A 24,574-nucleotide genomic window follows, 5' to 3' on the forward strand; every position below is an offset into this window, starting at 1 on the left:
AATGGCGTCAGCGTGAGGTCACCACACATTGTCCTGAATGCCATCTCCACGCTGCGGTGATATGAACGCAGGATTGAGGGATGCAGCGGAAGGAAAGATAGAGGCCCAAGTCGCGCAGACTACATGCAAAACAAGGGCAGGGCAGAGAATAAAGCAGAGAACTCGGAAAGGCCCCGCAGGACACCTGGGGGCTAGTACCAAGCGCCCGCAGAAAGGGAGAGCAAGCAGAAGCAAGCAAAGGCCGGGCAGGATAGGGCGGGACTTCCGGAATCCATTTGCCTGAGTGGCAGGGGAACCGGAAGTGGGGGCGCTGCAGCGGGTGCTGGGGCCGGAGGAGGGACGCGCCGGAGCGGGGCCGCCGGGACTGAGCGAGCGACAGACGCGCCACCCGCCGACGCCGCAGCCGCTGGGGGCCCGCACGGACCCTGTGCCTGAGTGAGTGCATCTCGAGGCGCGGGAAACGGGCGGCTGAGAGGCGGGGGTCGGAAAGGGCTGCCGTTTGTTATTGTGCGAGGCCCCGACCTCGCGTCCCCTCCCCCACCCCGCCGGGCCCCTCCCCCCGCGCCTCCCCCCAGCCCGCGACCCTCGGGGGGCCCTCGCAAGCACGCGCAGTCTCGGCGGGCCCGGCGGCGGTTCGCCCGCACAGGCCACCGGGCCTCCGGACCGCTCGCCGCGCTCCTCGGAGCCCTGCCCCAGCGCCCCACCCCCCGGCCTGCGGCTTCCTCGGCCGCCCCGCCTCCCCTCCGCTTCCCGCGGCCGAGCCCCGTGGCGGGGCGCGCCGCCCTGACCGGCCCCCCGGAGGAGGCCGCCCTGCGTCCTCCGCCGCTCCCCGGGCTCGCCGCCGCCTGCCCCGTTTCCAGCCACATTTCTGCCCCGGCGTCTCGGCCGCAGCCTTTCCCTCTGTCCCCGAGGTTGAATCTCTGACCCTTTTCTCCCCTTTCCTCTGTCTTGAGAGGCTCTTGGCGCGGACCCAGACCAGTTGCTCTTGCTTTTAGACGGACCACCTTTTTCCCCCAGACCTTTTTTTGAAAAATTTCAACTGTGCAGAAACTTACTCGTTGCCTCCTTTAATATATTCAAAAATAGACTGCCACGACTCAGAAAAGCTTATTTCTTAGAGGGCTGTCCAGTCCATTATCACCTCATTTTAAAGATGAGGCCCAGCGAGGCTGGTGATTTGCCCAAGGTCAACCAACTTAGGTAAACCTATTGGTGGACAGGTTTTCTTAGATGCTTTTTATCTGGTCCGGGTCCATGTACCAGATCAGGATCTTCTGGCCTTCAGGTTTGTGATGTACCCGTGGCACAGTGACTCACTGTTTTGCTTTCCGTGACTCCCAAGCCAGCGTTGCTTTTCATAATGTGTATACAAACATTTAGGAAACCAAACACATGAAGCTTCGGACTCTTTTTAGAGCTTACCCACGGAGAAAGGGAAGACCGCCCGGACCCACTATGAGCTCTCATTTCGTTCAGCCTTAAGTGAGGGGTATGATGGGGGAGGGGGGGGTGATGTGGGGGAAGTGCTAAAGGTGTGGAGAGAACATGGGTATTGTCCCCCTAAGCATTCCAATATGCCTTGCCTAGGATATGCCTTGTGTCTTTAGATTCTTCTCCTGGGCACATTGTTCTGATATAAAGGTTGCCTCCTTGTGGGGCAGCAGGGAAGGAGTATGAAATCGTCTTGCTTTAATGTGTTGGCTTGGGCATTTGATAATAAATTATGGATGTGCTGAAACCCGGGGACCCATCCACCAGTCCACTGAGGCAGGGTACTCCGGATGAGGCCTGTCTTCTCCTTTAGAGAAAGCCTGCCAGCTCTCTCTGAAAATGAGGAGTCTTAGGTCAGAGTGGAAACATTCTAAATCTTTTTAATTCTTAGTGCGACTTTCCCTCTCCATCTGTTTCCTGACTCAAGAAGCATCCAGCTCAGCTTGAGGGTTTATAATTCTTTGTTGTTGGAACTAGACACACTACACCACTCTGGTACAAGCATTTGGAAATTCTGGTACTATATTTTCATAGTCTGAGTTAAATAGAGAAGACGGAAAATTGGGAAATGCTGTGCAAGTCTCATCTTCCCAGAGAATTCATTTTAATGGACAGTTAAAGTTTGCCTGGAATAGAGTCTACTGATAAGTTAATTTCCTCGGACCTTTATCTCCATTCTGCTGGGCTTTTGTAACTGAACTTGCTGTTTGTGATCGCAGAAGCTAATGGCTTGCTGCATGAGGGCAGTTAATTACGAATCAGTGAGGTGAGATGGGAGTCAGATCCCTCTCTGGTGGTGTTTTTTTCCTGTTGTTACTAATTACAGCTTTCAGAATACTTCCATGCACTGCCCTGGGTTGCATAAGGTGATCCATTAGACTATAGGAAAAAATTTAGAACCTCTTTCTACATGCATTTTTTAGGAATGAAGTTTTTATTACCTTTAGTAATATTTAATACACAGGTTAACAGCAATTCACAACTGATTTATAACTATACATATATCAAGGAGCATTTCAAAAAGTTTCTAAAACATTAAAAAAATGCTGGAACCCCACTAATCTGGGCCAATCTTTACTCATATGCTTTAGTTCTTTTTATGCTTTTCTAATAGATGTTCACCTCATCTCTGAGTTGCCTTTGGAGGAATCTGCTTTGAGAGACAGATGATGTCATTTGCAGTTCTCTGTGTTAGAAATTTGTCTCTCTGTACATGATATCCACTGGCCTTGTCTTCCCATTTGGAGACACTGTAGAATAAGCCTTAAGTCCCTTCCTAGTAATCTTCAAGTACTTTGACAGCCATTTGTCTTGTGATCTCCTCTTCCCCAACTAGTTTTTCTACAGATTATAAACGTACCTATTTCTTTCAACTATGTCTGATATGATGGTTTTTAAATTTCTCCTTGGCTCCTTTCCTTGAGACACCTTCTGGTTTGTCAAAAAAATTCTTCTTAGGTTCTTAACAAGATCTGAAAATGGTATCCCAAGAACTGAAATGTAGGTGAAGTGCCTGCATTGTGTTTTTAAGTGATAAGGGATGTATTTGGATATATTTTATTAGGGAGTCACCTCATATGCACAGTTCGTCATCCTTGTTTCTTTAACGATCCCTAGGAAAATGGTTTCAATTGTGTAATCATAGAGTGTTTGCTCTTGTTCAGTTGCTAAATTGTGTCTGACTGCATCCCCGTGAACCTGCAGCACTCCAGGATTCCCTGTCCTTTATTATCTCCCAGAGTTTGCTCAAACTCAAGTCGGTTGAAGCTGTGATACTGTCTAACCATCTCAGCCTCTGCCACCCCTTTCTCCTCTTGTCCTCAGTCTTTCCCAGCGTCAGGGTCTTTTCCAGTGAATCGGCTCTTCACAAAAGGTGACCAAAGTATTGGAGCTTCAGTGTCGGTCCCTCCAATGAATATTCAGGGTTAATTTCGTTTAGGATTGACTGGTTTGACCTCCTTGCAGTCCGAAAGACTCTTCTACAGCACCACAATTCAAAAGCATCGATTCTTCCACACTCAACCTTCTTTGTGGTCCAACTCTCACATCCATCCGTGACTACTGGAAAAACCAGTAGTTGGACCTTTGTTGGCAAAGTGATGCCTCTGCTTTTTAACACACTGTCTAGGTTTGTCATAGCTTTTCTTTCAAGAAGCAAGTATCTTTTAATTTCCTGGCTGCAGTCACTGTCCACAGTGATTTTTGGCACCCAAGAAAATAAAGTCTGTCATCACTGTTTCCATTTTTTTCCCATCTCTTTGACATGAGTGATGGGACTGGATGCCATGATCTTAGTTTTTTAATGTTGACGTTCAAGCCAGCTTTTTCACTCTCCTCTTTCACTTTCATCAAGAGGCTCTTTGGTTCTTTCTTCACTTTCTACCATAAGGGTGGTATCATCTGAATATCTGAGGTTGTTGATACTTGTCTGGGCAACCTTGATTCCAGCTTGTGATTCATCCAGCCTGACATTTCACGTGATGTACTTGGCATGTAAGTTAAATAAGCAGGATGATAATATATAGCCTTGATGTACTCCTTTCCCAATTTTGAATCAGTCCCGTTGTTCCACTTCCTGTTCTCACTGTTGCTTCTTGACCTGCATATAGATGTCTCAGCAGACAGGTAAGGTAGTCTGGTATTCCCATCTCTTTAGACTTTTCCAGTTTGTTGTGATCCACACAGTTAAAGGCTTTAGCATAGTCATTGAAGCAGAAGTAGATGTTTTTCTGGAATTCTCTTGGTTTTTCTAATATCCAAACAAATGTTGGCAATTTGATCTCTAGTTTCTCTGCCTTTTCTAAATCCAGCTTGTGCATCTGGAAGTTCTCAGTTCACGTGCTGTTGAAGCCTAACTTGAAGGATTTTGATCATACCTTGGTAGAGTGTGAAATGAGCACAATTGTATGGTAGTTTGAACCTTCTTTGGCATTTCCTTTCTTTGGGATTGGAATGAAAACTGACCTTTTCCAGTCCTGTGGCCATTGCTGAGTTTTCCAGATTTGCTGGCATATTGATTGCAGCTCTTTCACAGCATCGTCTTTTAGGATTTGAAATAGCTCAGTTGGAATTCCATCACCTCCACTAGCTTTGTTCAAAGTAATGCTTCCTAAGGCCCAATTGACTTCACATTCCAGGATATTTGGCTCTAGGTTAGTGGCCAAACCTTTGTGGTTATCTGAGTCATTAAGACCTTTTTTGTATAGTTCTGTGTATTCTTGCCACGTCTTAATATCTTCTGCTTCTGTTAGGTCCTTACTGTTTCTGTCCTTTATCGTGCCTATCTTTGCATGAAATGTTCCCCTGGTATCTCCAGTTTTCTTGAAGAGATCTCTAGTCTTTCCCATTCAAGTAGAACAAATTATTTTTCTCCATTTTAGTAGTGATCTCTCAGTTAACCCTGTGTCAGTTAAGTTTTGCGTCAGAAACACCTAACATCCAGGTGGGGAAATAAATGAGAAATAGTTGGGTGTTATATTAAAAGCTGGGCAATAGGTTTTTTCCGTTAGTGAGTGGAAAATGGAGCTGTTTTGTTGCTATATATTTCTTTACATTGTATTTAAAGAATAAATACATATCTACTTTTTTTTAACTTATTTAATTTTGGTTGCACTTGGTCTTCATTGCTGCGTGCAGGTTTCTCTAGCTGCGGGGCTACTCTTTGTTGCAGTGCATGGGCTTCTGTATGGAGCACAGGCTCTAAACACACAGGCTTCAGTGGTTGTAGCACACAGGCTCAGTAGCTGCGGCTCATGGGCCCTAGAGTGCTCAGACTCCAGTAGTTGTGGTGCATGGGCTTAGTTGCTCCGAAGCATTTGGAATCTTTGTGAACCAGGGCTCGAACCTGTGTCCCCTGCATTAGCAGGCAGATGCTTATCCACTGTACCACTAGGGAAGTCCTCGGTATCCAATTTTGAAATCTAGAAAATGAGATTGCTCCTTGTCAGTCTCAAGAGAAGTAGGACTTTTTGACTAGCAGGAAAGAAAGTTACTTTTAAAATTAAAACAATTATTAAGTGCCATATCAGATTTCACTTGAATAGCCAAACTTAAATCAAGAATTGAATGTAGACCCCCCCCCAAGAAATGAATATGGAAGGTTTAAAATGTTTTATTGGTTAAAAACAGAAGGAGAACCTCAAAAATAAACATTTTTATATAGCTGTTTGTTTTAACTTTGTAATCTTTTTTTTAATGTATTTTAATTTTTCCATACTTTTCTTAGACAATGAAACCCCCAAACAGATATCATAGTCTTATTAGATCTATACAGGTTCATCTTGTAGTTCTTCCTTATTCTTGAAATGATATAGGTTCCCTTTAGGGAGTCAGCATGAACTGGTTTTTGATCAGTGGGCCAGATATGATGTAATTGGGGTCAGGCAAACCTCTTTTCAGTTACTTACTGCACAAATTACCTAAATTATCTGATCCTCATTTTCTTCATCTTGCAGTACTTTCGTGAGGATTGCAGGTGGTATGTAGAAAGCGTAGCATTGATACTAGTCTTTCTGTTGTTTTCAATAGTGCATAGTTTAGTAGTCTGAAGAAATACAGATTGTGAATAATATTTCACATATTTAGTCAGATATGGGCTAAATCCTGAGCCCAGTTGTTTTTAGACCTAGGGTCATTTAGAGCTGAGTGAGTTTGGTTGCATAATTAGTGTTAAAATTGTTTTGTTGTAATTTCTTTTTTATGAATGAAAGTTTGTTTTTATGTTTAGGGCTTGTTACTTTCTGATCCTCAAAAGCTGCTACCTTGGCAATCCAAGGCATTTTATTAACTCAGGGAATACTTACTGAAAAGCTGTAACTCAGTCCTCTTTCTGAGACAGTTTAGTTTTATTTGAGGATGCAAAGGAAGGAAATAGAGAGTATGGCCTCTTTTTCTGTAAGCCACAAAACCCAGCCTTTTCTCTTTCATCATCCTTTGCATTTGCCCAGAGCCCTCTTGAGCCTAATGTGTATGTATTATATATTCTCCAGAGCTGGTTGAAAACACTCTGGTTTCTTATTTGTCTTTCTTGAAGAGTAGCATTTCTAATTTTTCTGAATTTCACTTATTCGTTCTTCTGCACTGTGCTGTGCGGTGCTAAGTCGCTTCAGTATGGACTGTAACCTGCCAGATTCCTGGGTCCGTGGGATTCACCAGGCAAGAACACTGAAGTGGGTTGCCACGCCTTTCTCCAGGGTCTCCTCTACTATCAGATGCCATATTTAGGCTCATCGTTAATCACATTTTATCAGTGGAGACCTGTCAAAAATAAAAGTACCTAGTAAACATTTGTCAAAAATCAGTGCCAAAGCCCACAACTAATTTTATTATAATCTGTAGTACAGGTATATACTGTACTATAGATTATATAGTATAGTATATTATAATCTGTTTAGTAATCAGTGATTTCTAATCATTGATGTATTAATTCTTAAGCGTATGACTCTAGTTCTCTAATACAGATATCTAGAAAATATCTAATATATATATTATTATATAGATATGTGGTCCACTGGAGAAGGGAATGGCAAACCGCTTCAGTATTCTTGCCTTGAGAACCCCATGAACAGTATGAAAAGGCAAAAAGATAGGATACTGAAAGAGGAACTCCTCAGGTCAGTAGGTGCCCAATATGCTACTGGAGATCAGTGGAGAAATAACTCCAGAAAGAATGAAGGAATGGAGCCAAAGCAAAAACAACACCCAGTTGTGGATGTGACTGGTGATAGAAGCAAGGTTTGATGCTGTAAAGAGCATTATTGCATAGGAACCTGAAATGTTAGGTCCATGAGTCAAGGCAAATTAGAAGTGGTCAAACAGGAGATGGCAGGAGTGAACATCAACATTAACTCAGATGACCATTATATCTACTACTGTGGGCAGGAATCCCTTAGAAGAAATGGAGTAGCCATCATGGTCAACAAAAGGTTCCGAAATGCAGTACTTGGATGCAGTCTCAAAAACAACAGAATGATCTGTTTGTTTCCAAGGCAAACCATTCAATATCACGGTAATCCAAGTCTATGCCCCGACCAGTAACACTGAAGAAGCTGAATTTGAATGGTTTTATGAAGACCTACAAGACCATCTAGAACTAACACCCAAAAAAGATACCCTTTTCATTGTAGGGACTGGAATGCAAAAGTAGGAAGTCAGCGAACACCTGGAGTAACAGGCAAATTTGGCCTTGGAATACAGAATGAAGCAGGGCAAAGGCTAATAGAGTTCTGCCAAGAGAACGCACTGGTCGTAACAAACACCCTCTTCCAAAAACACAAGAGAAGACTCTACACGTGGACATCACCAGATGGTCAACACCAAAATCAGATTGATTATATTCTTTGCAGCCAAAGATGGAGAAGCTCTATATAGTCAGCAAAAACAAGACCAGGAGCTGACTGTGGCTCAGACCATGAATTCCTTATTGCCAAATTCAGACTTAAATTGAAGAAAGTAGGGAAAACCACTAGGCCATTCAGGTATGACCTAAATCAAATCCTTTATGACTATACAGTGGAAGTGAGAAATAGATTTAAGGGCCTAGATCTGATAGATTGAGTGCCTGATGAACTATGGACGGAGGTTCGTGACATTGTACAGGAGATAGGAAACAGGACCATCCCCAAGAAAAAGAAATGCAAAACAGCAAAATGGCTGTCCGAGGAGGCCTTACAAATAACTGAGAAAAGAAGAGAAGTGAAAAGCAAAGGAGAAAAGGAAAGATACACCCATCTGAATGCAGAGTTCCAAAGAATAGCAAGGAGAGATAAGAAGGCCTTCCTCAGCGATCAATGCAAAGAAATAGAGGCAAACAACAGAATGGGAAAGACTAGAGATCTCTTCAAGAAAATTAGAGATACCAAGGGAACATTTCATGCAAAGATGGTCTCAATAAAGGACAGAAATGGTAAGGACCTAACAGAAGCAGAAGATATTAAGAAGAGGTGGCAAGAATACACAGAGGAACTATACAAAAAAGATCTTTACGACCTAGATAATCACGATGGTGTGATCACTCACCTAGAGCCAGACATCCTGGAATGTGAAGTCAAGTGGGCCTTAGGAAGCATCACTATGAACAAAACTAGTTGAGGTGATGGAATTCCAGTTGAGCTATTTCAGATTCTAAAAGATGATGCTGTGAAAGTGCTGCACTCAATATGCCAGCAAATTTGGAAAACTCAGCAGTGGCCACAGGACTGGAAAAGGTCAATTTTCATTCCAAAAGAAAAGCAGTGCCAAAGAATGCTCAAACTACCACACAGTTGCACTCATCTCACACGCTAGTAAAGTCATGCTCAAAGTTCTCCAAGCCAGCCTTCAGTAATACGTGAACCATGAACTTCCAGATGTTCAAGCTGGTTTTAGAAAAGGCAGAGGAACCAGAGATCAAATTGCCAGCATCTGCTGGATCATCGAAAAAGCAAGAAAGTTCCAGAAAAACATCTATTTCTGCTTTATTGACTATGGCAAAGCCTTTGCGTGGATCACAATAAACTGTGGAATTTAAAGAGATGAGAATACCAGACCACCTGACCTGCCTCTTGAGAAACCTGTATGCAGGTCAGGAAGCAACAGTTAGAACTGGACATGGAACAACAGACTGGTTCCAAATAGGAAAAGGAGTACGTCAAGGCTGTATATTGTCACCCTGCTTATTTAACTTCTATGCAGAGTACATCATGAGAAACGCTGGGCCAGAAGAAGCACAAGCTGGAATCAAGACTGCCGGGAGAAATATCAATAACCTCAGATATGCAGATGACACCACCCTATGGCAGAAAGTGAAAACTAAATGGCCTCCTGATGAAAGTGAAAGAGGAGAGTGAAAAAGTTGGCTTAAAGCTCAACATTCAGAAAATGAAGATCATGGCATCCGTTCCCATCACTTAATGGCAAATAGATGGGGAAACAGTGGCTGTCTTTATTTTTCTGGGCTCCAAAATCACTGCAGATGGTGATTACAGCCATAAAATTAAAAGACGCTTACTCCTTGGAAGGAAAGTTATGACCAACCTAGATAGCATATTAAAAAGCAGAGAGGCATTGCTTTGTCAACAAAGGTCCATCTAGTCAAGGCTATGGTTTTTCCTGTGGTCATGTATGGATGTGAGAGTTGGTCTGTAAAGAAAGCTGAGTGCCGAAGAATTGATGCTTTTGAACTGTGGTGTTGGAGAAGACTCTTGAGAGTCCCTTGGACTGCAAGGAGATCCAGCCAGTCCATCCTAAAGGAGATCAGTCCTGGGTGTTCATTGGAAGGACTGATGTTGAAGCTGAAACTCTAATACTTTGGCCACCTGTTTGTGAAGAGCTGACTCATTTGAAAAGACCCTGATGCTGGGAAAGATTGAGGGCAGGAGGAGAAGGGGACGACAGAAGATGAGATGGTTGGATGGCATCACTGATTCAATAGACATGGGTTTGGGTGAACTCCGGGAGTCGGTGATGGACAGGGAGGCCTGGTGTGCCGCAATTCATGGGGTTGCAAAGAGTCGCACACGACTGAGCGACTGAACTGAACTGATACAGATATGTAATTATATATCTGTAATAATATAGATATCTAATATATTTATGTAAGATATCTTTGAACCGTACGAGTTTAGCTCATAGTCATTTGGTTGTTACATTAACATGTATTCATGAAAAGTGAATGTAAGTGTAAGGTATATACTTGGAGCAGACTTTTAAAATGTAATGCACTGTTCTTGAATGGTATTCAAACCTGTCTGGAAGTCTTAATAGTGCTGGAATATTTATGGAACTTGTGCAGTCATGTCCTGGAACCCATCTGCTGAAAATAAACTCCAGTTGCGTCGTTCCTAGGCAAAACCACAATGAAATTTATTTAATTCTTATTCTTATTTAAAGCCTGACATGTAATATTTAAGTAAGCGATAACAGACATTCCTGTCAGTGAACAAAACATGACATAGACCTTTTTTCCCTCAGGTGTAGAATGAGCCAAGGAGACTCAAACCCAGCAGCCATTCCACATGCAGCAGAAGATATTCAAGGAGACGACAGATGGATGTCTCAGGTAAAGGAGGTGCACGTGTTATCATTCACATAGATGAATCTCTTCAGTTTTTAGAGTCTTGACCAAAGCTACGAAAGGGTGTTTTTAATGGCCAACAAGAACTAATTACTGTAAATAAAAATTTTATGTTAGAGATGTCATTCTAATCACCATCTGATGTTGGAACTGAGGAATATTTTAAAGCATGTTCATTGCCCTTTGTTAATTTTAGTAGATAGCGAGGTTTCTATTTTTTTTAAGCTTTTTTAAATTTCAAAGTAAGTTCATAAGTATGCAACAAGTATTACAAACAGTTCAGAAAGAACTTCCTATATCCTTCATCTAGATTTGCCACTTGTTAACATTTTGCTGTATCTGCATAATTATTCTGTCTGTATCAGTTTATACTATTTACCAACTTAACTGTTTTTTCCAAATCATTTGAAACTATGTTGCAGTCTTCATGATGCTCCTTTACCCTTAAATATTTGAGTGTTTTCTAAGAAAAAGAATATTCTCTCACATAACTGCAGTATAGTTATTAAAATCAGGAAATTTTACACTGACAGTATACTGTTACCTCTGGAGAAGGAAATAGCAACCCACTCCAGTATTCTTGCCTGGAGAATCCCATGGACAGATGAGCCTGGCGGGCTATAGTCCATGGGGTTGTAAGAGTCGAACCCGACTCAGCAGCCAGCCCACCATACTGTTACCTAACGCAAAGACCACATTCAGGTTTCTTCAGTTGTCTGTTGTTGCTATCAGTTTTCTTCCCAGTCTTGGATCACACATTGTGTTTGCTTGTCATATATCTCTTTATTCTCCTTTAATCAGAAACGTTTCTTAGCCTTTGTTTTTTATGACTTGACCATTTGTATAGGCTGTTTATTTTGTGGTGTGTCCCTCAGTTTGAGTTTGTCGTCTTTTCTCGTAATCACGGTTCGGATTATACATTTTTGGCAGGAATATCAGGGAAGTAATGTCTTCCGTGCATCACATAGAAGGCATTTTGACGTTGGTTTGTCTCATTGGTGATACTAACTTCGATCACTTAGTTAAGATAGTGTTGCCCTAAACCAGTCCTAATTTGTTGTAATATAGATTTGCAGGTTCTTCCTTTATTCAAGTGGGTTATAATCCACTGTAATTTTGAAAGTCAGGTTGTCCCAGGTTTAGCAAGTGGGAATCCCTTCAGTCTCTGGTGCCGTTGCCTTCTTAATATGTCCTATTATTTTGTTTTTGGGTTTTTTTTTTCCCCTTTTTTTTTGCCCACTGGGTTTTTTTAGCACCCTTTTTTTAAATCAGTATTTGTAGCTTGCTTCTAATAAAGTGTTATCACTTAAATATATTTACCCTTTATCTATTTTGAACCGTACTACCTCTTGAACTAACAAGTTCTATATGATTTGAAGTCTCCAAAGTTTACTGTTTAAGTATTTCATGATTATTTTTGTACTCTGCATAGTTGTATTCTCTTCTATTTTTGTCTTCTTGGGCTTAAAAATCAGCCTTTAGCTATTATATTTTGAGTGGTAGTTTTTTATTTTGAGTGTTCCCCTATGGATCAGTTACTTGGTTATTCTTTCTTAATCTTTCTCATTTGTTTATATCTTTCAGAAAGTATTATGGGGACTTCCCTGGTGGTCCAGTAGTTAAGACTTTGTGCTCCCAAAGCACGGGGCTTAGGTTTGATCCCTGGTCAGGGAACTAGATCCCACATGCTGCAACTAAGACCCATTTTAGCCAAATAAATACATACATATTATGAAATATTTTGAGCATCTGTGTGTTTGCTTCTCACTCTAAAAAAATACAGCATTGCTGAAAGAATTGTGTTCCCCATATATGCCTCATTGATCACATTTCTTTCTCTTTCTTACCTCCCCAGTATCCTAAATTTTTTTCACATATTTAAATACTACATATATAATCTCTAAACAGTGTATTTAGTATTTTTGCGTGTTTTTAAACTATGTAAATAGTATCTTCCTACTTATTTTTCAGCATCTTTCTGAATGTGTTTTTTCTGCAGTATATCATACAGGTTAAAAGTATAGCTATAGTTGATTCTTTTTTTTTTCCTCTTTAGTATTTTGTTGCTTTATGTGAAAATACCGCAGTGGGTTATTCATTTTCTCACTGATGGGCACTTAGGTCATTTATAAGTTTACTGAAAAGTAGTAATAAAGCTAGATTTATTTGTGTGTGTGTGTGTGTAGCTGGCATAAATTTAGCAGACGTTAAATAATTAGCACTGACTGGGAAAAAAGATAGTCAAATGAAAGAAGAACATGACTTTAATTTTTTTAAAAAAGCTTGTATAATATGGAAGGACTAATTTGTATTAAAATATATTGTGCACCTAGATCTTGGCTTTTAGATACAGTTCTCCAGCGAAAGGAACCAGGGCTCTTTGGAGAAATTGTTGATTTTATAGCCAAAGCAAAGAAAATAAAAAGATGGGCCTGGAACATCTTACAGTGAAAGAAAACAAGGAACTGCTCAAGAAAGAAAAGGGAAGGGGGAAGAAAAAAAAAAAAGGTGGGGGGGAAGAAAAAAAAAAAAGGTGGCCAGTAGAAATAGCACTGAAGTCATGGGTCCCCGTGCAGCACATGGAACACACACCGTATTGGTGGAAGACACAGCGTATTGGTGGAAGACACACCGTATTGGTTTCTCTCATTGATGACATTAGCTTTGACCACCTGGAGCAGACCTTAAAGAGCGCCCAAAGTGCAGTGCTGAACAGTTTGAGCAAAATGATAATTGATAATATTGGTTTATAACTAAGAATAAGTATTCATTAATCCATTCCCTGTAAATAAATGAATGGATGAATAAATAGGAGAGGAGGGCAAAATCTTCTTTACAGAATGAATAAATATAGAAGGAAGGAGGAAAAAGAAAACCATGGATAGGACACTGCAGTACTGTAGGCAAGATCCATTGAGGAATACTAACATTAGTGAACACAGCTTTAAGGAGAAACAATATATTTGCTTAGTATCTCCTTGTAAATTACTTTGGTAGCTTTAACATATGACTGCACATTTTTTGATACCCTTCCCTCTAGGAACTGGTGCTGAATTTAGTGTTTTGCTTCTAACAGTGTGTGGAACAGAAAATAGTGACTTGGTAGTGGAGAAAACTGGCAAACACCACCTTACCTAAGTGATCAGTGTTAACATCACCAGTAGTAGGTCATGTTGATATCATGTACCCACTGATATGATAAAGAGGGGCACATTACCTCTGTCATCGTATTCCCCCAAAATCCATAACCTCAGTCTGTTCATGGGAAGACATCAGACCCAAGTTGAAGGACCATCTGCAGAACACCCGAGCACAGCTGAATGTGTTGAGGTTATGAAAGGAAAAATCAAGAGACTGTCCCATGTTGGAACAGACTAAAAGAGATATGAGATTAAATACAGCGTAATATCCCACATTGACTCTGGAAATGGGCATTAGTGGAAAAATTAGTGAGATGTGAGTGCAGTTTATTTTGGTTGCTAGTATTCCCTAATGTAAATGTCTTATGTTTGACGGATGTACCATGCATATGTACAAATACTGTACAATGGTTGCAAATCTTCTGTAGATCTAAAATTATTTCAAAACAAAACATTAAAAAAACAATCATGATTAAAACAAGTATTAAAGTGATACTCATGGAGTGTTGCCAAACTATCCATGCCTAATCTAGACTTAAGTACCACATATCAAGAAGTAGCTGGAACCAACGAACATGTCCTCCAGCACCACAGGAATGTAGTCAACAGAGTCCAGACTGTGGAGATTAGACTATGACCTAAGATTCTGTAGGTCAGACAGTCATAGTCCTTAAAAAATAAGTTTGGAAAGGTGGTGACTGAGGAAGATGGAACCTGTACATTAAAAGGGATTTTTTTTAAAATTTAAATTTATTTATTTTAATTGGAGGCTAATTACAATATTGTATTGGTTTTGCCATACATCAGCATGAATCCGCCATGGGTGTACATGTGTTCTCCATCCTGAACCCACTTCCCTCCCTGTACCATCCCTCTGGGTCATCCCAGTGCACCAGCCCCAAGCATCCTGTATCCTGCATTGAACCCAGACTGGCGATTCATTTCTTATATGATATTATACATGTTTCAATGCCATTCTCCCAAATCATCCCACCTTCTCCCTCTCCCACAGAGTCCAAAAGACTGTTCTATACATCTGTGTCTCTTTTGCTGTTTCACATACAGGGTTATCGTTACCATCTTTCTAAATTCCATGTATATGTGTTAGTATACTGTATTGGTGTTTTTCTTTCTGTCTTACTTCACTCTGTATAATAGGCTCCAGTTTCATCTACTCATTAGAACTGATTCAAATGTATTCTTTCTAATGGCTGAGTAATACTCCATTGTGTATATGTACCACAGCTTTCTTATCCATTCATCTGCTGATGGATATCTAGGTTGCTTCCATGTCCTGGCTATTATAAACAGTGCTGCGATGAACATTGGGGTACACGTGTCTCTTTCAATTCTGGTTTCCTCGGTGTGTATGCCCAGCAGTGGGATTGCTGGGTCATAAGGCAGTTCTATCCAGTTTTTTAAGGAATCTCCACACTGTTCTCCATAGTGGCTGTACTCGTTTGCATTCCCACCAACGGTGTAAGCGGGTTCCCTTTTCTCCACACCCTCTCCAGCATTTATTGCTTGTAGACTTTGGGATCGCAGCCATTCTGACTGGCGTGAAATGGTACCTCATAGTGGTATTGATTTGCATTTCTCTGATAATGAGTGATGTTGAGCATCTTTTCATGTGTTTGTTAGCCATCTGTATGTCTTCTTTGGAGAAATGTCTGTTTAGTTCTTTGGCCCATTTTTTGATTGGGTTGCTTATTTTTCTGGAATTGAGCTGCAGGAGTTGCTTGTATATTTTTGAGATTAGTTGTTTGTCAGTTGCTTCATTTGCTATTATTTTCTCCCATTCTAAAGGGATTTTAAGAGACAAATTGTCTGGATCCTGATTTTAAAAAACATAAAATTTCGTAACATTGAGTTTGAACACTAGTTGTGTGTTGATATTAAAGAGTTGCTATTAATTTTAGAAGAGTAGAACTGGTATTTTGGTAGTGAATTTTTTAAATCTTTTAAGAGTTACATATTGAAATTTTTATACATGAAGTGCTCCATCCTTGGTTTGCTTCAAAGTAACTTGAGAATGAGATGGGGCAGTAGTTGCTGAAATGTTGAATTAATAATGCCCATAGTTAGATGATTGCTGTAACTGGTGATGGATATATGCAGATCCATTGTATTGTCCTGCTTTCCTGTATGCTTGACATTTTCCACAGTAAAAATTTTTTTTCAGGGTGATACTAAAAGACTTGACTGTAGACAAATTTAATAGCAAATCATATCAAAACAGTAACCAGCTAAAAAAGGTTTAGCAGCAGACAGAAGTATTTGCAATAAATATTACAGATGACACACTGATGTTTTTGTTGTATCATCAGTAAAAATATCCTCAGATATACTAGATAAATATCTCAATGAGCATGACAAGAACTGTTTAACTTTTTGTTTCCAAAAGGTACAGATTAAAACAATGAGGAGAAGAAGGAGGAGGGAGAGGGAAATATTAATGACCAGTACAGGTGTGACTATCGGAGAAGGCGATAGCACCCCACTCCAGTACTCTTGCCTGGAAAAGCCCATGGACGGAGGAGCCTGGTGGGCTGCGGTCCATGAGGCCGCTAAGAGTCAGACACGACTGAGCGACTTCACTTTCACTTTTCATTTTCCTGCATTGGAGAAGGAAATGGCAACCCACTCCAGTGTTCTTGCCTGGAGAATCCCAGGGACGGGGGAGCCTGTTGGACTGCCGTCTGTGGGGTCGCACAGAGTCAGACACGACTAAAGCGACTTAGCAGCACAGGTGTGACTATGGTAAAATGAGTTCTTATACACACACGCTGGACTCAGTATAGATACAGCCAATAGCCATTTTGTTAAGAATCTGGAAATATCTCTAAGACCCATAAAAGTGTTAATCTTTGACCTAAAAACCTACCAACATGTAAAAAAAAAAAAAAAGTAAATTTCTTCATCTCAGTCAATAGGAGGTTCCTGGCAAATTTTCACTAGGAAAAGAGCTAAACAAATGTACGTCTCACTGGATGCATCAGTAGGATATTAAGTAGTGTTAGAAAGTATGGTTATAGGGGATTCCCTGGCAGTTCAGTGGTTAGGACTCCATGCTCTCACTGCAAAGGCCCTGGATTCAATCCCTGATCAGTAACTAAAGTCCCACAAACTGTGTGGCCTGGCCAAATAAGTAAATGAATATTCTTTTTAATTTATGTGATAAAATTTTTTTTTTTTTAAAAGAAAATCCATCCTGAACCCTCCTCCCTCCTCCCTCCCCATACCATCAAAATTTTTTTAAAATTATGATTATGGAAATCATGTAGCCACATAGAAAAATGTTTTTAATATAATATTATATGCAATTATAATGGCCCTATTTATTGAATGCCTATTGGGTGCTAGCAAAAAGCTGGGTCTCTTTTATGGAACTCTCATTTTTACAACTCAAACAGAATTGTCAGAAGATGTGGAAGCCTTGGGTTATGTACCTGCTTAAGGTCGCTGATCCGAAAGTAGTTAAGCTGGAATTGGCACATAGGTTTTTCTGCCCCCAAAGCTGTGTTGCCAGAAGGAGATGTGCATATATTTCAACTATTTTAAGGCGGGGGAGGAATGGGGAATGTGTGAAAAAATGATGAGAAAAGGTACCCCAAAACATTAATAGGTACTGGTTAAGATGGTAGGGCTATAGGTATTTTGCTTTGATCTTTTCTGTTTTTCGAAGCTCATTGCAACTATTTAAAAATGTAAAGGACTGAAACCATTAGAACAGCAGAGCTTAAATTCCATGATGTTCTTTAAAAGTGAGCTGTTTTTGTTGGTATTGAGAAGTAGTTGATACCTGAGTACCCACAGAGAGATGACATGATGTGAAAGAGCACTACTCAGTGAAATTAAAGTTTTATTCTTGCTCATCTTATCCCTTAAGTTTAAAAACACTGTTGAAATAATAGTAATTTTTAAAAAATGATTGAACCCTGGTTGGGGATCTAAGATCCCACCGCACTGCGCAGCCAAAAAAAAAAAAAACACTCTAAAGTGCTTGCTTTGGCAACATATATGCAAAAAAAAAAATTGTTTACACAAGAAAAAAGAAAAAGCTATCCCAAATCCTGTCAAATTAAGAAGAGATGTCTTAATTGTCAAATTATTTCCAGAAATGTTTTTGTATTTTCACCAGTCTCGGTGGAATATCTGTTTCAGCACAGTGTCATCTCCACTTGTATTACCAGCAGAAACACTTAAGTAGCATCTCCACCTTAGGGGAAGCATAATTGAATGTAGCGTTTAAGAAGAAACTGCATTTGGACCTTTCTATAGAACTGGGTTAGAGACCTGCTAAAGCATTGTGTTAATTTGTTTTGGGGATGAATATAAAAACTTAAACTGTGTCTTCTGGTTTAACATCAATGAATAAAATCTTTTTACCTTAAGAGCAGAGAGAAGCATGCCTGGGCTAGGTCACCCCAGCCTAGAAACTTGGATTAGACTGAAAAAGCCTGATTCTTAGTTTGCCAACATCTCACATTGAGAGGTTAGCAGACATTTTCAAAGACCATACTAAAATCATTCAAATAAAATGCATGCCTTTTGATTGGATCCTAGTTTTAAAAATAGATAATATAAAATACTTTATTCAATTCTTAGAACCATTGTAAAGATTGAATATTAGTTGTGGGATTATTGTTCATTTTCTTAGATGTATTGATAATCTAAAATACTTTATTCAATTCTTAGAACCATTGTAAAGATTGAATATTAGTTGTGGGATTATTGTTCATTTTCTTAGATGTATTGATAATAGTTCTATGGCTTTACAGTAGACTGCCCTTATGCTTAGGAGATGCTTGTGAAATTTTTTTTTTTTGATGTGTCTAGCTGCGCCAGGTCTTGGTTGCGGCGTGTGGGTTCTTCAGCCTTCATTGTGGCGTGTGAGCTCTTAGTTGCAGCCTGTGGAATCTAGTTCCATGAACAGAAATCGAACCTGGACCCCCTGCATTGGGAGCACAGATTCTTAGCCACTGGACCACCAGGGAAGTCCTTGCATTTGGAATATTTAAAGGTGAAGAATCAGAGTGTGGCAGCTTACCCTCAGATGATTCACCAAACACACAGATAAAGCAAATATGGGAAAATGTTAAATGTAGGTGGAGTGTGTACAGGTAGTCATTGTATTACTTCAGCTTTTCATATGTCTAAGTGTTCTTCATAAGAGTTGGAGAAAAAGATAAGCTTTATTTAAATATATATGTGTGTGTGTGTGTGTGAGAATGCATTTTTCTGTTCTGGTTTCTGCAGCATTCCAGTTTTCTCGAGCACATGAGAGTGATCAGTTTGGTAGGACCCAACAGTTAATTGCAGTTGAGAGGAATCAGCTTTAGGGACAGACCAAAGAGAATGTTTAATAACAGAGTAACTGGTTGGACAACTGTTCTAAGCCAAGAAGTCTCACAGGGAAAGAAATGCTAGCTTCTGATTGTTCTTTCTTCTTCACACCAGCACAACAGATTTGTCCTGGACTGCAAAGACAAAGAGCCGGATGTCCTGTTCGTGGGGGACTCCATGGTACAGTTGATGCAGCAGTATGAGGTAAAGTGAAGGGGCGCGGGTGGTCCTGGGCTGCTAATGTCAACACATCCGTCAATAACAGACTTTCATCCATTCTGCTCTAATTCAGAGTTAGAAGGGAAATCAGACCTACTTGATGGGATTCTTGGTGCCATCAAGCACGAGACAGAAAATGTAGCATTTTTATTAGTACACTCCCCTTTTTCCATTGGCTTCCAAGAAGCCTTACATTATATTTGTTCTAGTCTTGACTTTCAGTTCTTACTTGCATTTTACTATTTCTTTGCTTGTATTTGCCCATTTTTGTCCTAGCTGTGATTCTCAATTCTTACTATTTGTGTTTTACCATTTTAAAATGTTATGTATTTTTGGGGTGAACTTTTGAATCTCTTTAGGCATTCTCCCAAGGGAAATTTAAAAGAAAAGATAGGTTTCTTTTTGTGTTTAGCACTCTTGCTGCTGCTGCTAAGTTGCTTCAGTCATGTCCGACTCTGTGCGACCCCATAGATGGCAGCCCACCAGGCTCCCCGTCCCTGGGATTCTCCAGGCAAGAACACTGGAGTGGGTTGCCATTTCCTTCTCCAATTAAGCACTCTTAAGTTTTTTCATCTCATGTTTCTACTTCCCCTCATTTCTTTTAAGTGATTTAATAAAGGGAAAGATGAATATATTGAGTTGACTGCTTAATTATAAATGTTGGTACCTATTAAGTGCACAACCTCTGCGTTGTGACTCAAGTCCTGAGCTGAGGCCTAATGCTGCACTGAGAGCTGAGTTCCAAAGCGCTTTCGGCAGTTGGGAGCATACCACTTGGGGTGTTAATATTTGAATACAGAAAAAGGAAGCTGTTATTTCAAATGCCTCACAATACATTGCAGTTGAGGGATTTTATTTCCCAATAATTTTAGCTTAAATAAATGAATTTTTCTCTTTTTAGATATGGCGAGAGCTTTTTTCTCCACTTCATGCACTGAATTTTGGAATTGGGGGAGATACAACAAGACATGTTTTATGGAGACTAAAGAATGGAGAACTGGAGAATATTAAACCTAAGGTGAAATGAAGCTTTTTTAAAAAAAAAAACCTTAATCTTAAGTCTTTTGCAGAGAGTTAAATTGTCAGAAACTGGTAGTTTTTAAGAAAAATTTCTTCTGGGACTTCCCTGGTGGTCCAGTGGCTAAGATTTCATGCTCCCAATGCAGGGGGCATGAGTTTGATAGTCAAGGAACTAGATCCCACATGCCACAACTAAGACCTGGCTCAGCCAAATAAGTAAAAAAAAGTGTTTAAAAATTTTTTTTCAGTTGCTTCTTTAAACCATTATTTCATTGTTGTTCTTGGCTTCATGCCTTTTTAAGATAGATGATTTTATCATTGTTTAAGAACATTCCAAATACATGCTTAATTACGGATCAGTGTATTGCTTGTGTGGCTCATACTTGAAATTGTTATAATTATCTTCGTCTGCTGTTGGAAGAGATTTGATGCTAATGAGGTTTGCTATTCTATGGTCCCGAGGCAGTAAGGGGAGGAAAGTCCTCAGAGGTGGGCCATTGGAGCAGGGCTATGATTCACTTGAGGAAGTAATTTTGGATTCACTTAACACACAAACAGATTGGTATTTACGGCCTGCAAGTTCTTCTAAAGGAAATTTGAAGCAGATGTGAACAAATGTTCAGCACAAACATGTACCCAGTGCCTTATCAAATTATCAGTGTCCTGAGTTGGCATGCTGCATATAAGTTTTTCCAACCCCAGACAACGAAAAGAGAACAAAACTGAGGCACTGATAACAGTTGCCGTAGTAGAAAGTGTTTTATTTTTGCCTAATAGAAAAACTCATGCATATTCTTTTTGTGCTAGGTGGAAATTACTTCGTTGGGTTACATGGTAAGATGTATGTCTATAGATGGTAGTCACCATGTAAAAATTTTTGTTAAAGCAGAAAAACTTCAGAAAACTATAACCAGCCTCCATGCCACTGACTTTACCTTAAGTAGAACTGTGTATTTATACCCACTACCCTCCCTTGGGTACTTTTATTTTTATTTTTTCTAGAAGGTTACATCTACTGGAGTCCAATTAAATGGGGTTGTTGTTTTTTTTTTTTGGTATAGTTTCTGGATTTTAAGAGATTAACTACCAATTCCACAATGATAAAGAAGTTTTCCTGTCTCTTCCTAGCACAACTTTACCACTTAAGCATTGCTTTGTTTGGAATTTATCCTGATATTAATATATATGAGCCCTATATTACTGTTTTAAGATGGCCTGCCCTGTTGAAGTTAACCATTTGAGAAGTTCATCTTTCCTTTTTTGATTTTTGAAATAAGATTTTCAACTAACTAGTGGACATTCCTTTATTCCTGAGTGTCTTTTCTTCCTTCCCTCAATTACAGGTCATCGTTGTCTGGGTAGGAACAAACAACCATGAAAATACAGCAGAGGAAGTAGCAGGTGGAATCGAGGCCATCGTACAGCTTATCAACACAAGGCAGCCACAGGCCAAAATCATTGTATTGGTATGTGGTCTTTGGGTGGGTGGAGACCTCAGTATCTTAAAGTAAAGGTGAGGTGTCTTTTTAGAAATGGGATCACTCATGAATATAGAGAATCTTTAGGTTGGAAGCAGCTTATGATGCTCCTGAGAAGCTCTTGTCTGATATGTGCCATTGTCTTATGGGTCTCATCATTTCCTAGAATCAGCTGTGGGGATTATCTTTTTTCTGCTCATCCTTATTTAGAATTATAAGTTCTCTTTATTGCCTAAGGTAGACTTCGTTTTTTTCTTCCCTTAACTTTAAGTTTTCTGATCTTCTGATAATTTTTTAAATGCATATGACATTTTTTCTAGTCCCGAGTTCTCTTTTTTTATTAGTTTGTTTATTTGATTGCACGGAATCTTAATTATGGCATTTAGAATCTTCCATTTTTGTTGTAGCATGAGGGATCTTTTTTTTTGGTAAGTTGCAAGCATGTGGGATCTAATTTCCTCACCAGGGATCAAACCCAGGACCCCTGCATCAGGAGCGTGGAGTCTTAGCCACTGGACCACTAGGGAAGTCCCCTGAATTCTCTTTTCATTAGACCTGGGTTTAGATTAGCCTAGATCTGTTGTTTTATTCCATTGTTAATATAGTAAAGGTGGTGTATTTATCAGGATCTCTGAATTCTTTATCAGAGATTCCATCAGGAAGAAAATAGGTACTTCATAACCTTACCCCATGAGGAAATGTTACCCTCCGTACAATTAAAAGCATTGTCTTTATTATCTCAGGGGTAAACAGCTGTTTATTTCAGTGTTAAAGTTTACCTGTAGGCATTCTTAGCCAGCTAAAAACATGTTTTTGAGAAATCTCGTATATATTCAGTGTTTTAATGAGGTAAGTGTTATTAAGGTAGTCATTTGTTCAAAAAAAGTGTGAGAATCACTGTGTACGAGGCACTCTCCTAGGTCCTGAGCATGTAGAGATGAGTAAGACGTAGTCCCTCTCAGGGAGCTGGTAGATGGACATAGCAGGATAAATACGTAAAAGTTGACATCTGAGTTTAGTTTTAAAAAATTCATTGGTCTCCAGACAAATGGAGAAATGAAAGAAGAGAAAGTATTACAGAGAAGAAAGAGAGGAGGAAGAGGGAGGAAGAAAGGAAGGAAATGATCAAAGACTTCTTCATATATGTGTTTGTTGGGTGAGTGAAGGAGGGTACTAGAAGAATTGAAGGTTATCCTGGAATAAAGTTCAGGTCTGGGGTAGTTCGGAGAAAGAGGCCACAGTTCCCATGTTAGGAGTTTGGATATTATAGCAGAGTTCTGGGGAGCCGGGTCTTGTTTTTTTTATTACATGGTATTTAATTAACTTACTTGTTTAGATCCTGCCTTATTCCAGAAAGGATTACATTATGGTTAAGAGTCCCATCTCTGAAGTACAGTGGCTGGTACATTGTACTTGCTTAGGACATACTTGTTGCCTGAGTGTTGCTAAATAAATCCTCCGTAAATATTCTTTGTTTCAGCCAGGCTTTTGAGTTTGATATACAGTGGTGTTATCTATAATACTAAAACATTGGAAGTAACCTAAATAATCAACCCCATGGGAGAATGATTACACATCATTGAATGTAATAGCACTAATCATGTGACAATTACAAAGTCTGTGTGCAAACAAAATTTACAGTATTATTTAATTGAAAAGTCTGAATCCTAAACAATGTATATTATATTTGGAATTGCTTGAAAGTGAATATGCAAATTAGAAAAGGAAATGAATTTAAAATCGTTGTTACATGGTAAAGAAATTAGGATTGTAATTTTTTGTCTCCTGTAACATTAGCAATTACCACTTACTACAGAGAAAAATCACAGATCACATGGCGTACCCTTGATACATATTTATTAAGGAAAATGTTCGGCAAAACATACATTACTTTTCTCATCCTTGCTTGACAGTCCCAGTAGGCGTGGCGCTTTGCTTTTGCAGCTTAACATTTTTATGGCTTTAACTGCTGTGACATTCTCTGAAAGTCAGAACAGCATATTTGTTTGTTGGTCGCTGACCATCTTTCCTAGTCGTTCATTATATCTCAGCCAAGCTTTGATGTGCCAACAGTGAGGGCTGCTTTTCTTTGTTAACTGTTAGATGCAAAACCTTGCACTTTTTAACTGTCATATAAACTAGGATTTAGGGTTGACCTCATTTGCACTTAACAGGGATAGAAGGAAATGTTGGTGTACCATATTCATAGTTCTGTAGCTCTTTTTGGAACTGTACAGTCACACAGCAAATTGAAAATAAAAGCCCAATGTTTTGCTGAAATAATATAAAGTAGACATGAATAAGTACTTCCTTTGGGCATAAAACTTTTCTTGTTCTTTTGGTAGAATGCCTACAGAAAACCCATTTTTATGAAATAAGACCTCTTACCAAACCCAGTAGGAGAAACAGGGGCAGCATTTTTGCCTGGATAACAACAACTTGCTGTCGTGACATCCTGAGCTGCAGTGGTGTTGGTTGGGGGTTTCTGACAATCTTATGATAGGGTCAGTTATCTGTAAAGCCATTTCTAGTTTGAGATGATAAAACCTTCTCTTGGCATATAAGAGCCAGCTTTTATTTACTATAGGAGAAGGACAGACACCTGATTTAGCTGAAAAATATATTAGATCATTAACAAGTAAGTTAAAAACATATTTAGGATACATCTCTGTTTTGTTTCTTGTTTTGAACTTTTTGTTGATCTTGGAGTATAGCCGATTAACAATGGTATGATAGTTTCAGTGAACACCAAAGAAACTCAGCCACACATATCCTTGTATCCACTCTCCCCCAAACTCTCCTTCCATCCAGGCTGCCACATAACATTG

The 24,574-nt window shown here is 39.7% G+C and overlaps 1 protein-coding gene across 2 annotated transcripts in view; it reads left to right on the top strand.

Moving 5' to 3' along the window:
* The first annotated feature begins 352 nt into the window (after positions 1 to 352).
* PAFAH1B2 (platelet activating factor acetylhydrolase 1b catalytic subunit 2) overlaps positions 353 to 24,574 on the top strand; it is a 28,569-nt gene continuing 4,347 nt past the window's right edge. The window contains exons 1-5 of one of the 2 annotated variants that reach the window (XM_061440425.1): positions 353 to 435; positions 10,441 to 10,528; positions 19,144 to 19,233; positions 20,150 to 20,266; positions 21,612 to 21,734. In XM_061440425.1, the coding sequence (XP_061296409.1) occupies positions 10,448 to 10,528; positions 19,144 to 19,233; positions 20,150 to 20,266; positions 21,612 to 21,734 (411 nt within the window). In that variant the 5' untranslated portion in view covers positions 353 to 435; positions 10,441 to 10,447. Of the gene's footprint in view, positions 436 to 1,201; positions 1,286 to 10,440; positions 10,529 to 19,143; positions 19,234 to 20,149; positions 20,267 to 21,611; positions 21,735 to 24,574 lie in introns of those variants that run through there. The other variant, XM_061440426.1, reaches the window with a different exon arrangement.

Source organism: Bos javanicus, chromosome 15 (assembly GCF_032452875.1).
Source record: "Bos javanicus breed banteng chromosome 15, ARS-OSU_banteng_1.0, whole genome shotgun sequence".
In the NCBI taxonomy this organism is placed as follows: domain Eukaryota; kingdom Metazoa; phylum Chordata; class Mammalia; order Artiodactyla; family Bovidae; genus Bos; species Bos javanicus.